The 20,975-nt window shown below is 36.6% G+C and overlaps 1 protein-coding gene across 3 annotated transcripts in view; it reads left to right on the forward strand.

Moving 5' to 3' along the window:
• DNAH14 (dynein axonemal heavy chain 14) overlaps positions 1 to 20,975 on the forward strand; it is a 433,094-nt gene that overhangs the window by 259,970 nt on the left and 152,149 nt on the right. For all 3 annotated transcript variants that reach the window (XR_008916229.1, XM_056815999.1, XM_056816000.1), the window contains exons 49-53: positions 1,850 to 2,040; positions 5,880 to 6,008; positions 11,439 to 11,579; positions 12,721 to 12,888; positions 16,648 to 16,818. Coding sequence is in view for 2 of the 3 variants with exons in the window: in XM_056815999.1 (XP_056671977.1) it covers positions 1,850 to 2,040; positions 5,880 to 6,008; positions 11,439 to 11,579; positions 12,721 to 12,888; positions 16,648 to 16,818 (800 nt within the window). In the remaining variant the exon portion in view is untranslated. The remainder of the gene's footprint in view (positions 1 to 1,849; positions 2,041 to 5,879; positions 6,009 to 11,438; positions 11,580 to 12,720; positions 12,889 to 16,647; positions 16,819 to 20,975) is intronic.

The following is a 20,975-nucleotide window of genomic DNA, read 5'->3' on the forward strand; positions in this document are numbered from 1 at the left end:
CAGACAGACAGACAGACAGATAGATAGATAGATAGATAGATAGATAGATAGATAGATAGACAGTCAGAGATGGATAGACAGACAGGCAGGCAGGCAGACAGATAGATAGATAGCAAGATAGATAGATAGATAGATAGACAGACAGATAGATAGATAGATAGATAGATAGATAGATAGATAGATAGATAGATAGACAGACAGAGATGGATAGATAGACATACAGGCAGGCAGACAGAGATAGATAGATAGATAGATAGATAGATAGATAGATAGATAGATAGATAGACAGAGATGGATAGATAGACAGACAGGCAGGCAGGCAGAGATAGATAGATAGATAGATAGATAGATAGATAGATAGATAGATAGATAGATAGACAGAGATGGATAGATAGACAGACAGGCAGGCAGACAGAGATAGATAGATAGATAGACAGACAGACAGAGATGGATAGATAGACATACAGGCAGGCAGACAGAGATAGATAGATAGATAGATAGATAGATAGATAGATAGATAGATAGACAGACAGACAGACAATCAGACAGATAGATAGACAGACAGGCAGGCAGACACACAGAGATTAATAAATAGAGAGAGAGATGGATAGATGATGGATGGATGGATAGATGGATAGATGATGATTATATATTGGGTATATATGCATATTATAGCACATAGTAGATTAATATACTGCAATGTATATAGTATATACATTAGATATAACATATATACACATATTTAACCATACATATGTATATATACCCATATGCTTGGAGTATTATATGATGAGAATTGTACAAAAATGTATTGAAAAAGAATGATTGGGAATGGAGGAGGGCCAAAGGAGATTAGTGTTATGAAAGCCATGGAAGGACAACATACACAGAAGAAAGAGATGGTGAGCAGTATGTGATGGCATAGAAATGTTAGGGAGTACAAAGAGGGAGAAAATAATGTTCTGCCTGACCATGAATAGCTCATGGTGACCTTGGGAAAGCATTCTGAGCATAATGATGGGGTCTAAAGCACTCATATAAGGGACTGGTGGAAAGTAAGGAGAATGCAGATGTCTCTTCCTAGAAATTTAGCAGAGGAAGGAAACTGATAAATAGGAAAATAGCTCGAAAGGATGGCAGGAGCAAGGGAAAGTTTTTAAGAATAGGAGAGAGCTAAGTATGTGTGGAAGTAATGATACCATACTTTTCCAACTCCTCATTTTCTCTCACCTTGAACTATTGCAATTGTTTCCTAGTGGATTCCCCTGCCTTTAGTGTCCTCCCCTTGCCACTTCATCCTTCCCGTCACTGTTAGATGGTCACTTTCCTCCTCAAAACCTTTTGATGGCTCTCTGTAGCCTGTAGTATCAAGGTCAAACTTCTACTCTGTCACATAGGACCCACCAAAGCTGACACACTCCCCTTCATCATTTTTCCCAACCTTAAGTCTCTCTACTTCCCCTACTTTATCCTCCAGACAGTCTTGTCTACCTCCTTATTATATGCCTTTGTTCATTTTATTCCAGATTCTGGCATTTTCTTAAATTTTACAGTCTTCCAGATCAAGAACCCATTTCATCTCCTTCACAAATCCCCAAAATCAGGAAGGATTATTTTCATTATTTAAATATAAAAATTTGTTTGTGCCTCTCTAAGGTACTTATCAGGTTTTATTTTCTATTGTAGTTTTTTGTCTACATCTTATCTCCCCTACTAGGTCCTAAGTTCAGCAATTTCTATGACTGCAAATTATTTATCCAACACAGTATTTTGCTTAGTAGGTGCTTAACCTGTTTTGTTTGAAGAGCAAAGACACTTCCTCAGAATTTCAATGTGAATTTGTGTCTAGGGTTTGGAGAAAAGTCATATTGGAGAAAAGAGGAAGAAGAGGAAACTGAACAAACTCAAGTGGAGGAAACGATTATTGGGTCCACAATAAAATTTAGTGCCAACACAACGGCTGCCAAAACTCAGGAGATGATTCTTAAGAAATTAATGCGAAAAACTAAAGATATTTATGGAGCTCCAAATTTTAGCCGGGTAAGAAGTTCCCTCCCCAATTACCTAATTAATGTCATTTAAAGACTAAAATGGCTGGTGTCTTTCTTTTTTAACAATAATAATTAACATTTCTGGAGCACTTTGTATGTATCAAGCACTGTGTTAAAACACTTTACAATTATTACTTCATTTGATCTTCATAACAACCCTGGAAGGTTGGTGTTATTGTTATCCTTATGTTATAAATAAAGAAACTCAGACAGAGGAAGAGTGACTTGTTCAGCATCCATTCTAGTTGCTCCTACAGAAGTTAGTAAGTAAAAAGAAATTGATAAAATAAAAACATGATTCTGAACAACTCAAAACATCAGAAAATCCATTTGATAAAAAATAAAGATGAAAAAAAGTATTTAAAAAAAGCAATTACAGAGCACTGGGTCTGGATACTGGAAAACCTGAGTTCAGATTCTACCTCAGATGCTTACTAGCTGTGGGCAAATCACTTAACCTCTATTGGTCTCAGATTCCTCATCTGTAAAATGGGGATAATAATAGCACCTACCTTTCAGCATTGCTGTGAGGATCAAATGAAATAATACTTTTATAAAAACATTTTTTTGCAAACCATAAAGTTGTACATGAATGCTAGCTGCTATGATTATTATTTCCAAGAAGCTCTACTTCTAATGAGCAGACTAAGAATTTGGAGTGAGAGTGCATAATAGAAGGGAAAGCTCTCTAATTGAAGGTGCATGTCTGGATTGCCTCTGCTGGTGCTTTTTTTTCCCCCACCACCATCTTTTTCTTCTTGTAAATGTGACTCGGTAGAAGGATGGAAAAGGAATAGTGATCCCTGGATCGATTGGTTTAAATATCAAAAAGATGGGCTTCCTGGAACTCAACAAACTCTTGCTTTATAAGTATTTGGGACAAAAAATGTCACCCAAGTGGCTCAGAGTCATCCTTTCACATGGTGATGTACCGGGACAACCCCAAGAGTATCAGTCCCACCTCTGCCTTCAGACAACTGGAGATCCCTTGGAAAAACACTCATTATGCTTGGAGGCAAAGGCATTTTATCCATGATCTGACTGAATCTTCCCATGGCGGCTATGAGTCCCTTCATGGGCTGTCTGAAGCTGGCCACTGCCCAAACCAGTGCAGAATTAAAACTAACTCTCGTGGCTGGATCCAAAGCAAAAAGGAAAGAATTGGAGAAGAGTCGATGAAATTGAGTGTCGGAATTAAATTCTATCATCATTCCAACCTGAATTGAAGATTCTACACATTAGGTACGTAGCAAGCACACAAGAGACTAAGAATTGTACTTTCACAGAGCAAGAGCTCTCGAGAACTATTTGTTGAATAAATAATAATGCTTTGTGACAGATAACTAAAGAGAGCCGCAACTAAGGCAGGGTGATGGAGGTGCGTTTCAGGGCAACAACATTTTAGAGTACAAAACGTTGACGTGATTTCCTCGGTAGCACAAATAACTAAAATAGGAAGTTATTAATTATGTGAGCTAATAGTGGAACAATTCTCTTCCAGCTCAACTGACTTTATCTTGATTTTTTTTTCACTTTGCCTTATAGAGTGGCCCAGAGCCCTGAGAAATTAAGGTTTATGTGTTCAGGATCACAGAGCTCTGCATATATCACACAGACACAATTATGTTTCATTGTATATAGAATGTGGGCTGATTGTGCCAGAACCTTTAACCCTTAATTTATACATAACTATGATCACACACCAGATTTGAGGATAAGCCTTTCCTGTCTGGAAGTCCACCTCTTTCTGCTTCAAGTGGAAGATCAAGTGTGGATCTGATTGGTAGAGTAATTTCCTCACCTGGGAGTTCCCAATATCATTAAAACCATAGGTCCAATTTAAAAAAAAATTTTGATTATTTTTCACATGAAAAGCTGCAGAAATGACTTAAGGACATAATTTTATTTTCCTCTCATTGTGTGTTAAAATTCCTACTTAATCTATAGTTAGGTCATCTTTATCTGGCAAGTAGTTCTGCCCATAGATAACAGATTTTTTTTCAAGCTATCTGTCCTTGGATCCACTAATTATCCTATTTAAATAAAGGATGGGGATAGATTTTGATCAAGGACATATGTAATACCCAGTGGCATTGTGCATCAGTGACCAGAAGGCTGGGAGGATCCTTGTCTTCAAGGAATAGTGTTCTAAATTGCATAAATAAATAAATTTTTAAAAAATAAAGAAAGAATGGGGGCAGCTGGGGAGCACAGTGGATAGAGCACCAGACCTAGAGTCAGGATCAAATCTGGCTGGGTGACTCTGGGCAAGTCTTTTAACCCCAATTGCCTAGCCCTTACTGCTCTTGTGTCTTTGAATTGATCCTAAGACAGAAAGAAGCTAAGGATTTGTAAAACAAATAAAATATAAATTAATTAATTAATTAAGGATGACTGAGTTTCAATTTCAAAGAATGCTATTTTTCAATATCTATAAAAGCTGTGTGACCCTGTGCAAGTCACTCAACTGCACTTGCTTACTTGCCTCCCTTCTGTCTTAGAATCAATACTAAGGCAGAAGGTAAAGATTTTTAAAAACTCAATAGGGGGCAGCTGGGTAGCTCAGTGGATTGAGAGCCAGGTCTAGAGACAGGAGGTCCTGGGTTCAAATGTGGTCTCAGACACTTCCCAGCTGTGTGACCCTGGTCAAGTCACTTAACCCCCATTGCCTCGTCCTTACCACTCTTCTGCTTTGGAAGCAATACACACTATTGATTCCAAGATGGAAGGTGAGGGTTTAAAAAAAAGGCAGTAAACAAATATAAATAAATAAAGGATGGCTGAATTTGTATTTTATAGAATGATTTCTATTATCCAATATCTATAAAATTTCAATTTTAACCTATATTTTCACAATCATACTAATAATAATAGCTAACATATTTGGCTCTAAGGTTTACAGTGTACTTCGCATATAGCATTCCATTTGATCCTCATAACAACCCTGTGAAATAGGTGCTATGATTATTCTTTTACAAATGAAGAAACTGAGGCTGAGAGAGGCTAAAAGTGACTTGCCCAAGGTCATATATCCAATGAAGTGTCTAAAATAAGGTCTTCCTAATTCCTGAAGTTATAACAACTACACCTCACAGCTCAATGGGGACCCCTGACATTACTGAGTATTTCCCAGATACACATTGAATTTTAATTGGAAAATATTTAATAAAATAAATTAAAATATAATTTAAAATAGGGAATATTAATTTATGGTTTTCTAAGTCAATATGCAGCCCACACCAATCTATTTGAGTTTAATACAACTGCATTACCTGGCTGCTATCTGTCTACTCTAAAGGAAAGTACACAGAAGGGCCTGTGGGTGGTTTCAGGCCAAAAGATGGAGGTTCTGGGTTCAAATATGGCCTCATATCACTTAGTCCCAGTTGTTTATATCCTATCACTCTTCTGCCTCAAAATCAAAACTTAGTGTCAATTCTAAGTTATAAAGTAAGGATTTTTTTAAAAAGAGGGGGCAGCTGGGTAGCTCAGTGGATTGAGAGTCAGGCCTAGAGATGGGAGGTCCTAGGTTCAAATCCAGCCTCAGCCACTTCCTAGCTGTGTGACCCTGGGCAAGTCACTTGACCCCCATTGCCTAGCCCTTACCACTCTTCTGCCTTGGAGCCAATACACAGTATTGACTCCAAGACAGAAGGTAAGGGTTTAAAAAAAATACAGAGAAAGTCAAGCTAGTCAATTTTTAAATGAATTTTTACCATAAAATATGATTTTTAATTATATTATATTTAATTATCACAATGATTTAATCGTTTAAAAGGAGTGAAGCATTAAATGATTATTAATTGTGTTTGTTTTTTTCCCCAAAAGGTGCTAATATTTATTGATGATCTGAATACCCCAGTGCCAGAGCCATATGGGGCACAACCACCCTTGGAACTCATCAGGCAATTATTAGATTTAGAAGGATTTTATAATACTGAACAACTTACATGGAAGGTATGAACCATTTTTTAGTTTTGTTGATCATAAAATATTACTGTTTAACAATGAGCTAAATATTTGTAATGATTTTTAATAACATAAGGATCTGAGGTAGCTCAGCTGTATAGATAGCCAGATGTTGCATATATATATATATAATATAAGAATGATAATCAAATTGTTGTTTTCAGCAAAACCAGAAGATTCAAATTCAACCATGCCAATTAATTTTGCAAATTAAATAAATCTGTTACTCCAGTATCTTAAAGCAAATTGCCAGATTAAATGAAAATAGGTTGTGAGCAAGTTAAAATTCCAGTTAAAATCAAATAAAAACATACCCTGCCTCCATAGTATTGATTATTTTACTGTATAAATCAACTAATGGTAATTTTTGTCAAATGTATCATTTATTATATGCAAGGAATGCCTAACAAAAATATGAGAGGACAGATTTTTTTTTAATTGGTATGTCTGCTGCTTTTCAAGTCCATTGATATTGAATTTTCAGAAGTACATATTGCAAAATGAAAACACTTTCCAAACAGATATTTCCTTGAGAAATTATTTTCATTATCTCTAAACAGATTGTAGTTATTTTTAAAAAATAAGATTCAAATACCACTAGTATTCTCATTGTTATATCTCTCTGAACTTAATTTTGCTAAAAGCTATTTTATTTCAAAGCCCTCTGTGTTAAAATTCAAATGTCATTCCCTTCCCCAAGCCCTTGTCATGTGCCCCCTTAAAAGCAGCAGTTGGAGAAATTATACTACCTTATTTTCTTTGAGAAACTAAAATTGAACTTATCAGTCAAGAAACATTTATGAAATTCTTTCTATCTGCCAGGTTTTGTGCTGAGCTCTGGGAATTCATGTTAACCATTCCTGACCTCAAAGAGCTCATATTAAAATGGAGTAAGACAGCAAGTTTACGGATAAACCTGTACAAAATGAATACAGATTCTGATGGAATGAAGGGAGAGCTCATGTAGCCAGGGGGATCGGGAAAGGCTTCAGGCAGAAGGTGGCTCTTGAACTGAGCAAAATTACCAATGAACAATGATATTGGCATGTGATGTTACATAATGATTCATCAGGGTGCAAGACAAAGAAAAACAGGAAAAATTGACGAAGAACTTAGTAAAGTCCTCCAATCTGTCAATGTGCACTTTGATGCTTTCAGTTCAGTGTAATAATTTTCACAGTGGTCTCTTTACTTATGCTCATTATAAGCACTGCTTACTTATATTTATTAATGGGACAACATGGCATAATGGATAGAGAATTGGTTTTCAAATCAAGATCATCTGGTCTCAAGTCCCACATACTGACTGTGTGATCCTGGACAAGTCTTGACCAAAGCTATGTTGGGAAATAAAGTTCAGGATCCAAAAAGAAAAGAGATTGAAGACTTGTAGATTACGTAGGAGCGTCATGTCTGTGGATCATTCACATGCAAAATAGACATATCAAGTTCCAAATGACACCATTTAAAATGGAACTGACTCTCATAACAGCCTGGAAGGAAGCAAATGATAACAGATATAGAAGTCATTTAAGAATCACAGACTCTCAGAGTGGGAAGGGGTGTCTGCAGCAGCATCCAATCTTCAAGACTGCAAGTGATGGAAAACCCACTGCCTCACAAAGCCACCCATTCTAGTTTTGACAGCTCTAATTGTCAGAAACTTTTCCTTATCTCCAGCCTAAGTTTATCTTTCATCCATTTCTCCTACTTCTCTCTGGGGACAAACAGTACAAGTAATTAAGTCTTCCACCTACCAGTCCTTCAAATACTTGATGAGAGTTATTGTGCCCTTCCTAAGTCTTCTTTTCTCCCTATGAATCATCCCTATTTCCTGGAAAAGGTCTTCATATGTGAAGTTGAGGTGCTTCACCATATAGGATGCCCCTGTCTGCATGTTCTCAATCCTATTCAGCTTATCAAAATGCAACACAGAATTTGAGAACTGGAACAAACTTTAGAAACAAACTGATAAAGAAATCCCTATTACGAGTTGACAAGTGATCAGAACATTATTCCAAAGGGCAACTAGGAGGTTCCGTAGATAGAATGCCAGCCATAGAAACAGGAGGTCCAGGGTTCAATTATGGCTTGAGACTTTCTAGCTGATGAACCTGGGCAACCCTATTATACAATGGGTTAGGTATTCCTCCAAGCTTTGTGTCATCTGTGTATTTGTTAAGGATTTCATCTATGCCTTTTTCCAAATCATTGAGAAAAAAGGTGTTAAACAGTATGGAACCAAGTAAAGATCCCTGGGTCACTCCACAGGAGAGCTCCTTCCAAATTGTCATTAAACCATTAAACCATCAAGGGCTATATACCTGTTCAACCATTTATGAATCCAACCAGCACCTAACCCACATCCCTCCATATTTTACACAAAAATAGCATGAAAAACTAAGTACTGAAGCTAAGTAATTGCATTTGCCGTATTTCTCTGATCTACCAGTTTAATACATATCTCTCAAAAAAGACAAATTAAGTTAGTTCAGTGAAGCCATGTTGACTCCTTGCAATCACTATTCTCCTTTTGAGCGGTTCCTTAATCATGCTTTTATTTTTTTTTTGGTCTAGACCAGTGATTTTCTAAGTTTTGGAAAATTCCCAATGAGACCTATTACTCTACGAGTCAACAATTCATCTATAACTTAAAATTTTTGAGAGATGCCTGGAGTATTGAGAGATTAAATGATGATCCATGATTGCACAGCTATTATTTGTATCAGAGGCTAAATTTGAACCCAGTCTTTCTAGATCCAAGATGGGGCCTCTATTCAATGAGCTATGCTGCCCATTAATAATGTCTTTCAAAAATAATATATCTAGAATCTTGTCAAATCTGGAAGGAACCAGTCTAGTATAATGGAAAGAATACTGGATCATGAAGCAGAGGACCTGTATTTTTAAATCCCAATCTACTGTTTCCTATGTGACATTGAGCAAGTTATTTAATATTTGTGACCCTCAGTTTTCTCATCTATAACATGAAATTGAACCATATTATTTCTAAGGACCAGTCTAAATCTCTGATGCTGTATGAGGCAACTGGTGGCTAAATGGATAGAGCACTAGACCCGGAGCTGGAAAGACCCAAGTTCAAAATGAGCCTCATACACTTACTTTAATAGCTGTGTGATTCTGGGCAAGTCACTGAACCTGTTTTCTTTAATCAACTTTAGTTTTAACCCTTACCTTCTGTATTAGAATCAATATTGGTTCTAAGGCAGAAGAGCACACTGGGTTAAGCAACTGGGGTTAAGTGACTTGTCCAGAGTCACATAGCTAGAAAATGTCTGATATCAGATTTAAAACTAGGTTCTCTTGACTCCAAGCCTGGCTCTCTTATCTTCTGTACTACCTGGCTGTCCCTGCCTCAATTAATTTAATTGCTAAATGGGGATAATTTACCTCACAGGGCATTATCTCCAATGAGACAAAATTTGTAAAGTTCTTCACATCTGGCATATAGTAGGCACTATATAAAGGGTTATTCCTTTCCTCCATCCCCTATTATCTTTCTAGAGTCTTCCTTGCCCACTCTGTACCATCTTCAAAAAGCATTGACTGATTTTCTAAGCAATCACATTCACCACTGTCTATTATTGTTGCTTTTCAAAATCTATGGGGAAGAGTTCATCTATGCCAGATGACTTGAACTCATTGAGGACAGGAAGATATTCATATCATCACTTCCATATTATTTTAAGTTTACATTCCCTATTGGTCATTTTTTTTATCCCTACTTTCTCCTCTAAAACTCTTCTTACTTGGCAGAGAAAACAAGCAAAATGAGAGTTGAACCATTTAGCCTTCATTTTGTTGAACTTCCCCTTTTGCCTAAAATAGCTTTTTTTATTTTCCTTTTTATTGTCTTTAGCTTTCTTCACCAGTGTTAGCACTTCTGACATTATTCTCTCTTGATTTTATATTCATCTTGTTACCTGCCTTTACTTCCACATTCTTTGAATGTATTTTAAAAGCTTAATTTTTAGATAAGGAATTTCTTGTGCAGCTGTATTATTATTCAGAAATCTTCTTTCTCTTTTGTGTCTCCAAAACTGAGGCAGCTAGGTGATTTACTGAATAGAGAGCCAGATCTACAGATGGGAGGTCCTGGGTTCAAATATGGCCTCAGACATTTCTTAGTTGTGTGACCCTGGGCAAAGCACTTAACCCCAATTGCCTAACCCTTACTGCTCTTCTATAATATACAGGGTTTATTCTAAGATAGAAGATAAGGATTTGTTTTAAAAGGTTATTATTCTTAGGAGCTTCCTATGTAGGAGACTGTTTTCCCATGTAGACTGGACAACGAACTGAATTAAATAGGACAAGAATAAGTTGCATTGCAATTTGAAGACTATCATGTTTTAATAATCCAAAATTTTTTGAAAGACCCATTTCTTCAGCCTCCAGTGGAGCTAGGTGACTGCAAGTAAGGAATACTTTAGTCTCTGAAGAATTAAAGTATAGGCTACCAAAAGGCATATAGTGAGCATGAGAGTTTTAGGCTACCAAAAAATGGGTGGTGGGCATGAGTAGGTCATGGTTTATTACCAAGCCCTAGAAAGAATGACTCTCGCTACTCACATTTATAAAAGATTAATTTGCATCAGAATGGTAATTTATCAGTTATCATTAAAATTAACATGTTAAAATAATAAGATAATTATCTTTTATACACAAAGAATGAGAATGTTCTTTTCATTCAATTAATTGCCTCATTCTTTTCTCTATAGAAAAATCTAGTTAGGAAAACCAAAGTGTGACATTATGGCAGTTCCCTAATTATGGAATCAAAGGAAAAGAAATTTGTCATGAATAAAGCCTTTCCTAATTCCCCCTTTTCCCCTTTCCTCACTCCTGAAATGATAATCTCCTCCCTTCTCAGATTTCTCATAGCATCTGGGCCCCTCCCCTTGCCCTTATTTTACTTTAACTTAAAGTTATTTGTCCTTTCCCATCATTTACCCATAAGCACCCAGAAAGTAGGCAGGGTCTGTTGTACATCTATATTTATATCCTCAGAATCTAGCATGTAATGTGCACTTAATGGATTTTCATTGACTGAAATTAGCTGGTTAGTCTTATGACTAGGATGTTGTTATAATACTCTTATACCCTAATGAGTCGCCAATAAACAGATGTATCAGACCAGTGGAGAGAGAATCAATCTCATAAGTAACATTTCTGTAAATAATGTGTTAAATGAAACTGTTGCCAAGATTTCAGATATTCCCATAATCCTGTCCATGGTGCATCAAGGCCAAAGAAAGAGGTGGTCTCTTCCCAGGATCAGGTGTCTTGTCTTTTCTGAACCTCTCATCCATCTCTTGATCTGCTCTATCTTGTAAACTCAGAGATCAATGTCTGCATTACTACCTACTGGTTAATCTTTCTTTCTGTTTCTCACAGAATGTTCAAGATATCTCTCTGGTTGCAGCTTGTGGTATTCCACCTGGTGGGAAAACTGATATCAGTCCACGTCTCCTCAAACACTTTTTCATACTATTAATGCCTCATCCTCCACAATTTGCCTTATATACTATTCTCCAGGTAATGAATGAAAAAAGTTAATAGAAATTAAAAGGTTTCTGTGTAGACTAAGAAAACAGGAGAGTGGGAAGGGATATAAAGTTTAAAACTGCTATCATTTAAAGAAAAATGCCATCAGACATTACTAAGAGAGGCATTTAGGCTGAAGTGGAAAGTGTTGAATTTCTATTAATGTAATTAGTTTTAAAAAACTTAGATCAAAATCCAGTTAATTAGCACACTACTGAGTAAGACATTTCATCTTTTCTGAGCTTCAGTTTTCTAATGAGTAAAATTGAAGATAATAGTATTTGCATTGACTGCTTCAGGAGCTTATCTTGAGGAAAGGGCTTTGTAAAATTTAATCCCATGAATGTGTGCTATTCTTGTAATTTATTTTATTTCCTCCTGTATGTCTGTTATTGTTCTGACCTCTCCTTAATATTTTGAAACACTTCATTTATAAGAAAAAGAACCTAGGTATTAACTAAAACTGAAGAACCAGTCGAATCACCTTATGCTGCCCTTTAGAGCATATGCTGGGGAACCAGTGGGTCAGAAGGGACTTCCATGCACACGGTTGAGACTATATAGAAGTAGATATAAAATACATCTGACCATGATCCCCAGACCCTAGAGAATTCTCACAATCAGACTGAAACTTCTGGGGGAAGCCTGGTACTTTTCTTACCTAGCTGACAATACTTCAGGGAAAGTGGCATTTAAGAATTTAAGGTGGTCATTAAGTTACCTTACAAATCCTAAGATGTCAAACTCCTTTTGTAACTTCCTGTTATTGCAATAAAGTAAGAGGGCAAAGCAGTAAGCCATAACAGTCCCCCTGGGTGATACTCAACTATCATCAACCAAAATACACTGCCACTTTCTTCCCTTTTACTCACAAAGTCTTGGATGCTCTACCCAAGTGGTAGCTAGAGTGAAGAAGCAAGGCAAAACACTAAGTCATCACCAACTCCAACCAAGACACACGCACCCAACAAATAGAGAGATATTCCTGGTTGGCCACTATATAGTGACTACAGGCATTTTTGATAGACTTTATACTCTCTATTAATGTTATAATGCCCAAATCTGCAGGAGTCATAGCTAAGGAATACTTAAATATTTTAAAAATATTGATCACAACAATTTCGTTTTTCAGGCTCATCTGGGAATACACTTACACCAAAATTCCTTCCTCTCTGATGTTCAGAAATGTAGGCAGCAATTGGCAGCTCTTTCCCTCTCTATATATTATAATGTTTGCCAGAATCTCTTACCAACCCCAGCTAAGTGTCACTACATGTTTAGTGTCCGGGATCTATTTAAGGTTTGTATTAAATTTTATTCTAAATCAGTAGTAAAGCTTTTTACCTGTGGACAATATAACTTTGCTCCCCAGATGTCGCTTCCATATTCAGCCTTTGGACCACTGGCAGCCAGTAGTGTACCAAAAATCAAAACAGAATCCTAATTTGGCTGGCTTACTTTCTTTTCACTAGTGTTAAAATTTCTATTGGAGGATGGACAGGAAAAGAGGAATGAAGTGAAAATCAAATCAAAGAGTGTTGTCCCTTGCTATCATCTCTGATATTGAGAGGAAGTTGAAACTAATTGTTAAAATGAGTTCTGGGAAGTAGTTTTGGATTTCAATTATTTATGCCAATTCCTCTCATTACCATGGATGATTTTTTTCTGTATGGTTTTTTGCAATGATTGGAGAAGTTGAATGTTTTGGGATCCATCGCCTTGCTATGGATTACCCTTTCACTAACATAGATCATGATCTTTCCATTTGGAAGCCCTCAGGCGCTTGGAAGTCAACGGAGAGAAAAAACTCATCTCTGAAGCAAAGAAGAAATTAGCAAATTTCTTATGTGTGTTTTTATCTACACTATTGCCATGTGAATTTGCTTTGTAAAAGTAGGTTTGAACTTGCAAGTCTTACATTTCACTTAAGGCAATGATGTACAAAATCACTTCTTCAAAATACTCTCAATTTGGGGGCAGCTAGATGATTTGGCAGATAGAAAGCAGGCCTAGAGATGGGAGATTCTGGGTTTGAGTCTGACCTCAGATACTTCCTATGTGTGTGACACTGGGAAAGTCACTGAACCCCCATTGCCTATCCTTTACTGCTCCTCTGCCTTGGAACCAATACACAGAATTGATTCTAGGATAGAATATATAGGAGGTTTTTTGGTTTTGGTTTTGGTTTTAACACTATCTTGCTCAAGACTACAAGAACAATCAAGCAGAACTTTTGGGATCCATTGCCTTGCTATGGATTGCCCTTTCACTAACATAGATCATGATCTTTCTATCTAGGTGCTCTCAGGCAAATCATTTAACCACTTTTCTCTAATTCTCAGTTTCATCTTCTATAAAATGATGAGATTGAATTAGATGATCACTATGGTCCTTCCAGCTTTCAGTATTTGCTCCCTTGACACTTCTGAGTAGATGGGCTTTCAGACTTGCTATAACTGAATGATCCATCTCTTGTTAGTCAATCCGGTGATAAGCCTCTCTCTGAACATAACTAGAATAATCCTTGGACAGTGAGAACGAAGTACACAACTAGGTCTATATCTGAAGACTTTTCATTCTGGTAGAGCCTGGGAGACCATCAAAGGTTCTTGGTTAAGGGTGTCTAAATAGAAAATACAAGTGGTACATTTTTCTAACCATGCAAGGCTAGGATCAAACAATACAATAATATTTTCTCTCAATTCCCACAACTGAATAAGCTTTTCTCATGGAACAAAATTTGGACTAAGTCCATAATTGAATAGAAAGGGAACTGAGGGGAGAAGCTGGGTAGCTCAGTGGATTGAGAGCCAGGTCTAGAGATGGGAGGTCCTAGGTTCAAATCTGGCCTCAGACACTTCCCAGCTGTGTGACCCTGGGCAAGTCACTAGACCCCTATTGCCTAGCTTTCACCATTCTTCTGCCTTGGAGCTAATACACAGTATTGACTCCAAGACGAAAGGTAAAGGTTTAAAAAAAAAAAAAGAAAGGGAACTGAGCTTACTCCAGAATTAAATAACAAGATGGGAGTCAGTGTGGTTTACTCAGTTCTCACAATTAACCACTTGTTATCCTAATCTCTACTACAATTTTCCTACAATTTCTCTCACTAGCTCCTGAAAAAAGTCATCTAACTCCTACTCATTGTTAGCAATGAAGAATCTGCTTATTTCCAAGCCAACTCACTCTACTTTGGGATGTCTTTAATATTTAGAAAGTTTTCCCTTATGCAAAACCAAAATCTGCCTCCCTGTAACATCTACTCATTGTTCCTATTTCTGTGATGTGGTATGGGGAAGAGGAGGGAAACATGCAAAAATATTAATGTGACTAATACAAATATTTGAAGACAGCTACCAAGTCCCAGCTAAGTTTCCTCTCCAGAAATCTCCAATTTCTTCACCTGATCCTAGTATGGCATGTACTCCAATCCCCTTATTATCCTAATCATATTCCATTGAAGACATTTCAGTATCTTAGCAGTCTTCCTAAAATTTAGTGCCCAGAAATGCACATGATACAGGAGAGTACAATGGAATTCTCATCTCTGTAGACTCTCGAATCTGTACTTATTTAATTGATTTTTATCCCCAGGATAGGACTTTACATTTATCCCTACTAAACCCAGAATTACTCAGATTTAATCTACAGTTCTTGTCTGTGGGAGATATTTTCATTCTTATTCTGTCATTCAATAGGGAGATATCTAATCTCTTGATAGCTTTGGATCATCAATTAATCTCCTAAGCATGCCATATATTATGCCTTCATCCAAGTAGCTACTAAAAATGTTTAACAGCACAAGGCCAGCCACAGAGCCCTAAGACACATCACTATTGGCTTCTATCCATGTTAACAGTCATTCATGACCATTTTAGGGGTCTAATCATTTAGTCAATCCTGAAACTACCCCTACCACACTGTGATCTAGTCTACATCTATCCATCCTATTGGTAGGGATAGCATCAGACATGCCAAAATCCAGTCATACTACATCTGTAGTCTTCCAAAGATATACCAGCTTAATATCACTATCAAAAAAAGAATATTTGATTAGTCCAAAACAGCCTACTTTTCATTAATTTATTTTTAGTTATCAGTACATCTCTTTCTAAATATACATAAGCCCTATTGTAATGCATCCCAGAATTTTTCCATAAATTAAAATTATACTCATTAACCTATAAAGAATTCCATCCTCTTTCCTTTTTTGAAAATCAAAGCTTTTTTCCTTCCCCAGTCATTTAGCATTTATTAAATTCTCCACAGAGAGATCACTAATAGAAATTTAGAAGTCACATCTTCTGGTTCTTTCAGTACTCTGAAATGTAGGTTATAATGTCTTGACAACTTAAACTCTTTAAAAGCAAGCTAGGTGCTCTCTTAGCATTTATTCTTTTTTTTTTGTTTCTACTCTGGTTATCTTCCATCCTCTTTTTCATTTGTAATTCTACCACCTAAGTTCTGGCCTTCATCTCTTGCCAAGACTGTTTTTCAGTTGTTTTTCAATTGTGTACAACTCTCCTCACTCCATTTGGGATTTTCTTGGTAAAGATACTGGAGTGGTTTGCCATTTCCTTTGCCAGCTCATTCTACAGATAAGGAAATTGAAACATAGTTAAGTGACTTACCCAGGGTCACACAGCTAATATGTAGCTGAGATTAGATTTGAACTCAGGTCTTCCTGACGCCAGGCCCTGTACTCTGTTCACTGCACCACTTAACTGCCTAAGACTATTTTAATAGTTTCCTATTCTGTCTCTCTAACTCCGCTCCCTCTCCTAGTCAATATGTACTTTGCAGAGATGCCAAAATAATTTTCCTAAAGCAAAGAAATTTAACCTTGAACCATATTTCTCCCTTTGGTTGCTATACTTGATTTCCTCCTCCCCTTATCCCATCTATTTCACTGGAAATGTATATCATAGCTTGTAGAAATAAGTAATTTTACAAATAAATATTTTCTTGCTTGTAGAATGCAAACATTTATTTGCTCCTTGAAAATATATTTTAAATACTTCAGTGACATTTCAAAATTACATTTTTAAATTCCTCACAGCTCCTTCATGGATTATTACAAGCTAACAAGGCTGTTGTTGTATCTAAAGAAACTGTTGCCCTGTTCTTTGTACATGAAGCAACCCGAGTATTTCATGATCGCTTAATTGATTCTGAGGAAAGAAATTTTTTTTTCAAGCTTCTTTCAAGTGAGCTAGAACTTTATTTTGAGGTAAATGTATCCATTTTTTAAATTTTTTATTCTTTCATTAAGAATTTGGGGTTAAAGAATGTTTTTCATAAAGATTCCTGAAATTTGTTACATTAAGTATAATTTTGTTAATTACTTTTAAATTAAGTATAATTATCACTTATGAAAATCATTGAAGTGACCCTGAAGATGTCACAAAGAAGCAAGAGTCTCTGGGCTCAGCTAGATTTCAGATTAAGTTCTCTACTTCATCTGAGATTAAGGTACTTGTAGAAAACACCATTCCCACCAACACCATCAGTCATACTTTGAAAATTTAAATGAAGCTATTATCTCCCAACAGGAAGAGACAGATGCTAGGCCTACATGTATGGGCCATGGGTCATAGCCTCCTGATCGCTGCCAAGAAAGAGGAAAATAATTTTTTTCCTATAAAGGAAAAAGGAAGAAGAGGTTTTTTTTCCCCCTAACAGGGTCTAAACTTTTTGGTTCCCTCAGTGAGATGGTCAAAATAAAGAAGAGCTTTCTTCACCAGTGGCTGAGAAGATTTTGGTTTTTGTCTTTTCCTTGGTATGAAGGCCAAAGAAGAATTGAACCAGAGGAGGACTAGAAGGTCCAGAGAAATTAGACTTTTTTCATCTGCATCTTACCAGCTTCCTCAAAATAACAGTGAATGTAGCAGTGTGTCTACCTGGAAAGCCAAGGATAAGCTTGAAGTAGAAAAATCTACTTCAAGACTACAAGAAATTTAGCTTTAACATACTTTCTCCTGGGGTCTGTATGTTCTTGTGGGAGAGTATGTCATGGACTTCAGAGGGGGAAGGAGAATGTTTATGTACTAACTATTATTATGGCACCTTAGCAGATTTCCTTTTCTAAAAGGTAATTAAATCTGGCTGATGAGTTGATATCAACTAATAAACATGGAAAGAAGCAAATGGGTGGAGGTTCATGAGCTACAGTATCAAAAGGTCACCCTCCAACCCTTTGGGGCTGGCTCTATCAACCCAAGAGAGCATCATAATCATCCTCCAGAGAATTGATTTGTCAAGTGAGATTGGGAATTGAAATGGTTGCTCTAGTCATTGCTACAAAAGCAAAAGGCTGTTTCTCAGATTGTTAAGTACAAAGTTATGGTGTTAAAAGGCAGAGCTCACAAATCACAACATCATAGATTTAGACCTGAAAGAGACCCTAGAGACCATCAAGTGCAACCCCATCATTTTACAGATGAAGAAACTGAGTCTGAAATGGCTGATCCATGATATGAATTTTTTAAGCCCTTATCTTCCATCTTGGAATTGATACAAGACAGAAAAGTGGGAGGCAGTTGAGGTTAAGTGACTTGCCTGTGGTCACACAGCTAAGAAGTGAGTCAAATTTGAACCAGACCCTCCTTCTCTAGGCCTGCCTACCAATTTACTGAGCCACCTACTTGCCCCTCCACTAATTTGAGTTTGCAACATTTTAGAGCCTTAGTCTTCACAATGCTGAGAAAGATTCCAGCAAGGATAATAACTTGATATTGAAAGACATGGCAAAAGAAGTGAGAAGGGAAGGAAAACCTGGGTGCAAAGCAGTATAGGCATAACTAGTTCACTTTACATTGAAATGAAGTCTAATTCTAAAACATAATTGTTCATGGTAAGAGAAACGGAGATAGAAGGTTCCTCTCTTTTTCTCCACAAGACAGATGCAAGAATTAGAGAAGAGAGAGAACTGATAAATTTGGCAGCTAACTGGTTGTGAAGATTAAGAGAAAATAATCAGTCAAGAATGTCTCTGTAATTATAAACCTGAGTTAATTTATTAACATTTTTTAACACAGTTTAACATGGTGGAAAGAACTCAGCTTAGAAATAAAGCAAAAGTAGATGTGAAATTACACACACTCCACACACATCAGAATTGGAGTATTTCCAAGTTCAAGAAATGGAAATCGCACAATTAAGGATGATGATCTAAAATATGATCATCTTTATGGGAGTAAAGATGTTATGAGAGTTGAAGAGATGCGTGACCTAGAAGGTCTAGGTTGACTTATTAAAAAGTCATCAGCATGTATTTTGAAGTGTTGCAAAGCAGAAGTGGGGGGCTACAAGCCTTGTTCTAAACTATTTTTGGGTGTGTGTAAAAATTGATAAAGACACTTTAGTCAAGAATCCATACTAAGTTTCAAAACTGGTTTTGGAGAACAGATTCCTCATTCTAGAAGAATTACATTTAAAAGTCTTGAAATATTCCCAGTTCCATGTTGAAACTGCAGCTATCTCGGCTTTGCACCTCCGTTATATACACACTCAAGTTACTCAAGTTATTACTTTTTCAGTGAGTCTATATTACTTCATTTGCAGAAAAGGAATATACAAAGTATTGTATTTCAAAATATTCCATTATACCTCATCACTTACAAATGTTCAGACTGAAAGAATGGTGCAGATGTTAAAAATGCCTTCAAGAAGATCACTGGAAGAAGCAGGCCAACTCTATTTGCCAGGTTTTCTCATTCCTCAAAATGACATTACATTCATTCCTGCTGAACTACTAATGAGAGACCATCCTAAGACTTGCCTAATCTTTATCCACACTCATATGAAGACATACTGAATAAGTGAGAATATGATCCAGATGTTTACACCTACCCTTAGTTAATTATTATTACAAGAATTACTAGAATCATTTGAGTTCTAGTCATCACAATGAATGAGTATGAGACATGCTGAAGTTGTAGCCATATTGAGACATCCAAATAGATGTGTAGAAAAAGGTTCCTGGACTGAAAATTTGAAATCTGATTGGTGTTGTCAACTTTGAATAAATCACATTCATCTTCTGGAATTCATAGTTTCCTTTCTATAAAATGGGAGACCTGGATTAGATGACCAAAGATTAAAGTTCTATCAAGCTCTAAAATTCTGTGATTTTTATCACTGAATATAATAGAATTAGTTCTCATTTGGGGCAAAGGAGATACTAAGAATTTAAGGCTACAAAAACTATTTGCTTTGAGAATATAACAATGAGGCATTAAGACCCTTTATATAGAAATATGCAGTTAAAGTCACATTAAAGTCCTTAAGATTATGTGCTCTGTCCTATATCATGTTTCCTCAGAAAAAAATAACCTCTCTCTCTCTCTAACCTTTTGCAAATAGATGCTAAGCCAGAAATAACTGCCTGGATAACTTTTTTTTTTGCCTTTTCTTTTTAATTTTATAGTATTTTATTTGATCATTTCCATGCATTTTTCATTAAAGACAAAGATCATTTTCTTTTCCTCCCTCCCACCCCCCGTGGCCGACATGTGATTCCACTGGTATCATATGTGTTCTTGACTCGAACCCATTGCCATGTTGTTAGGATTTGCATCAGAGTGTTCGCTCAGAGTCTTTCCTCTGTCATGTCCCCTCAGCCATTGTAGTCAGGCAGTTGCTTTTCCTCGGTGTTTCTACTCCCTCAGTTTGTCCTCTGCTTATGAATAGTGTTTTTTTCTCCTTGATCCCTGCAGATTGTGCAGGAGCATTACACTGCCACTAATGGAGAAGTCCATTACGTTCGATTATACCACAGTGTGTTTGTCTCTGTGTACAATGTTCTCCTGGTTCTGCTCCTCTCGCTCTGCATTACTTCCTGGAGGTCGTTCCAGTCTCCATGGAACTCCTCCACTTTATTATTCCTTTTTGCACAATAATATTCCATCACCAATATATACCACTATTTGTTCAGCCATTCCCCAATTGATGGGCATCCCCTCGTTTTCCAATTTTTGGCCACCAACTGGATAACTCTTAACAATGTAAAAACAGAATCTTGCAGAAATTAATAGACTGATTATTGAGTGAAGCGAATTTTGAATCATAGTTGGAAGAGGTCATCTCATTTCTGGACAAGAATTCTTTCTTGAACATTTCCAAAAAGTTATCATCTAGGATTCAAACTGTTGTGGAATTTCAAACTATTTACTCTACTGAGAAAAGTAGCTGTCCATAGCTATCAAAACAGTATAGTCCAGTCCCAAGAACTCTGAGGTTCCTGACAGTAGATCCTTTAGATTCAGTTCTGAACTTTTAAAAATCCAAAGAGGCCTAATCTTAGGATGTGGAGGTCAGTGCCAGAACACATGGGCTCCAAGATAAGACCCAACATAAGCAGACAACATACCCAGAAGGTCTATCTGT

Source organism: Monodelphis domestica, chromosome 2 (genome assembly GCF_027887165.1).
Source record: "Monodelphis domestica isolate mMonDom1 chromosome 2, mMonDom1.pri, whole genome shotgun sequence".
In the NCBI taxonomy this organism is placed as follows: Eukaryota; Metazoa; Chordata; class Mammalia; order Didelphimorphia; family Didelphidae; genus Monodelphis; species Monodelphis domestica.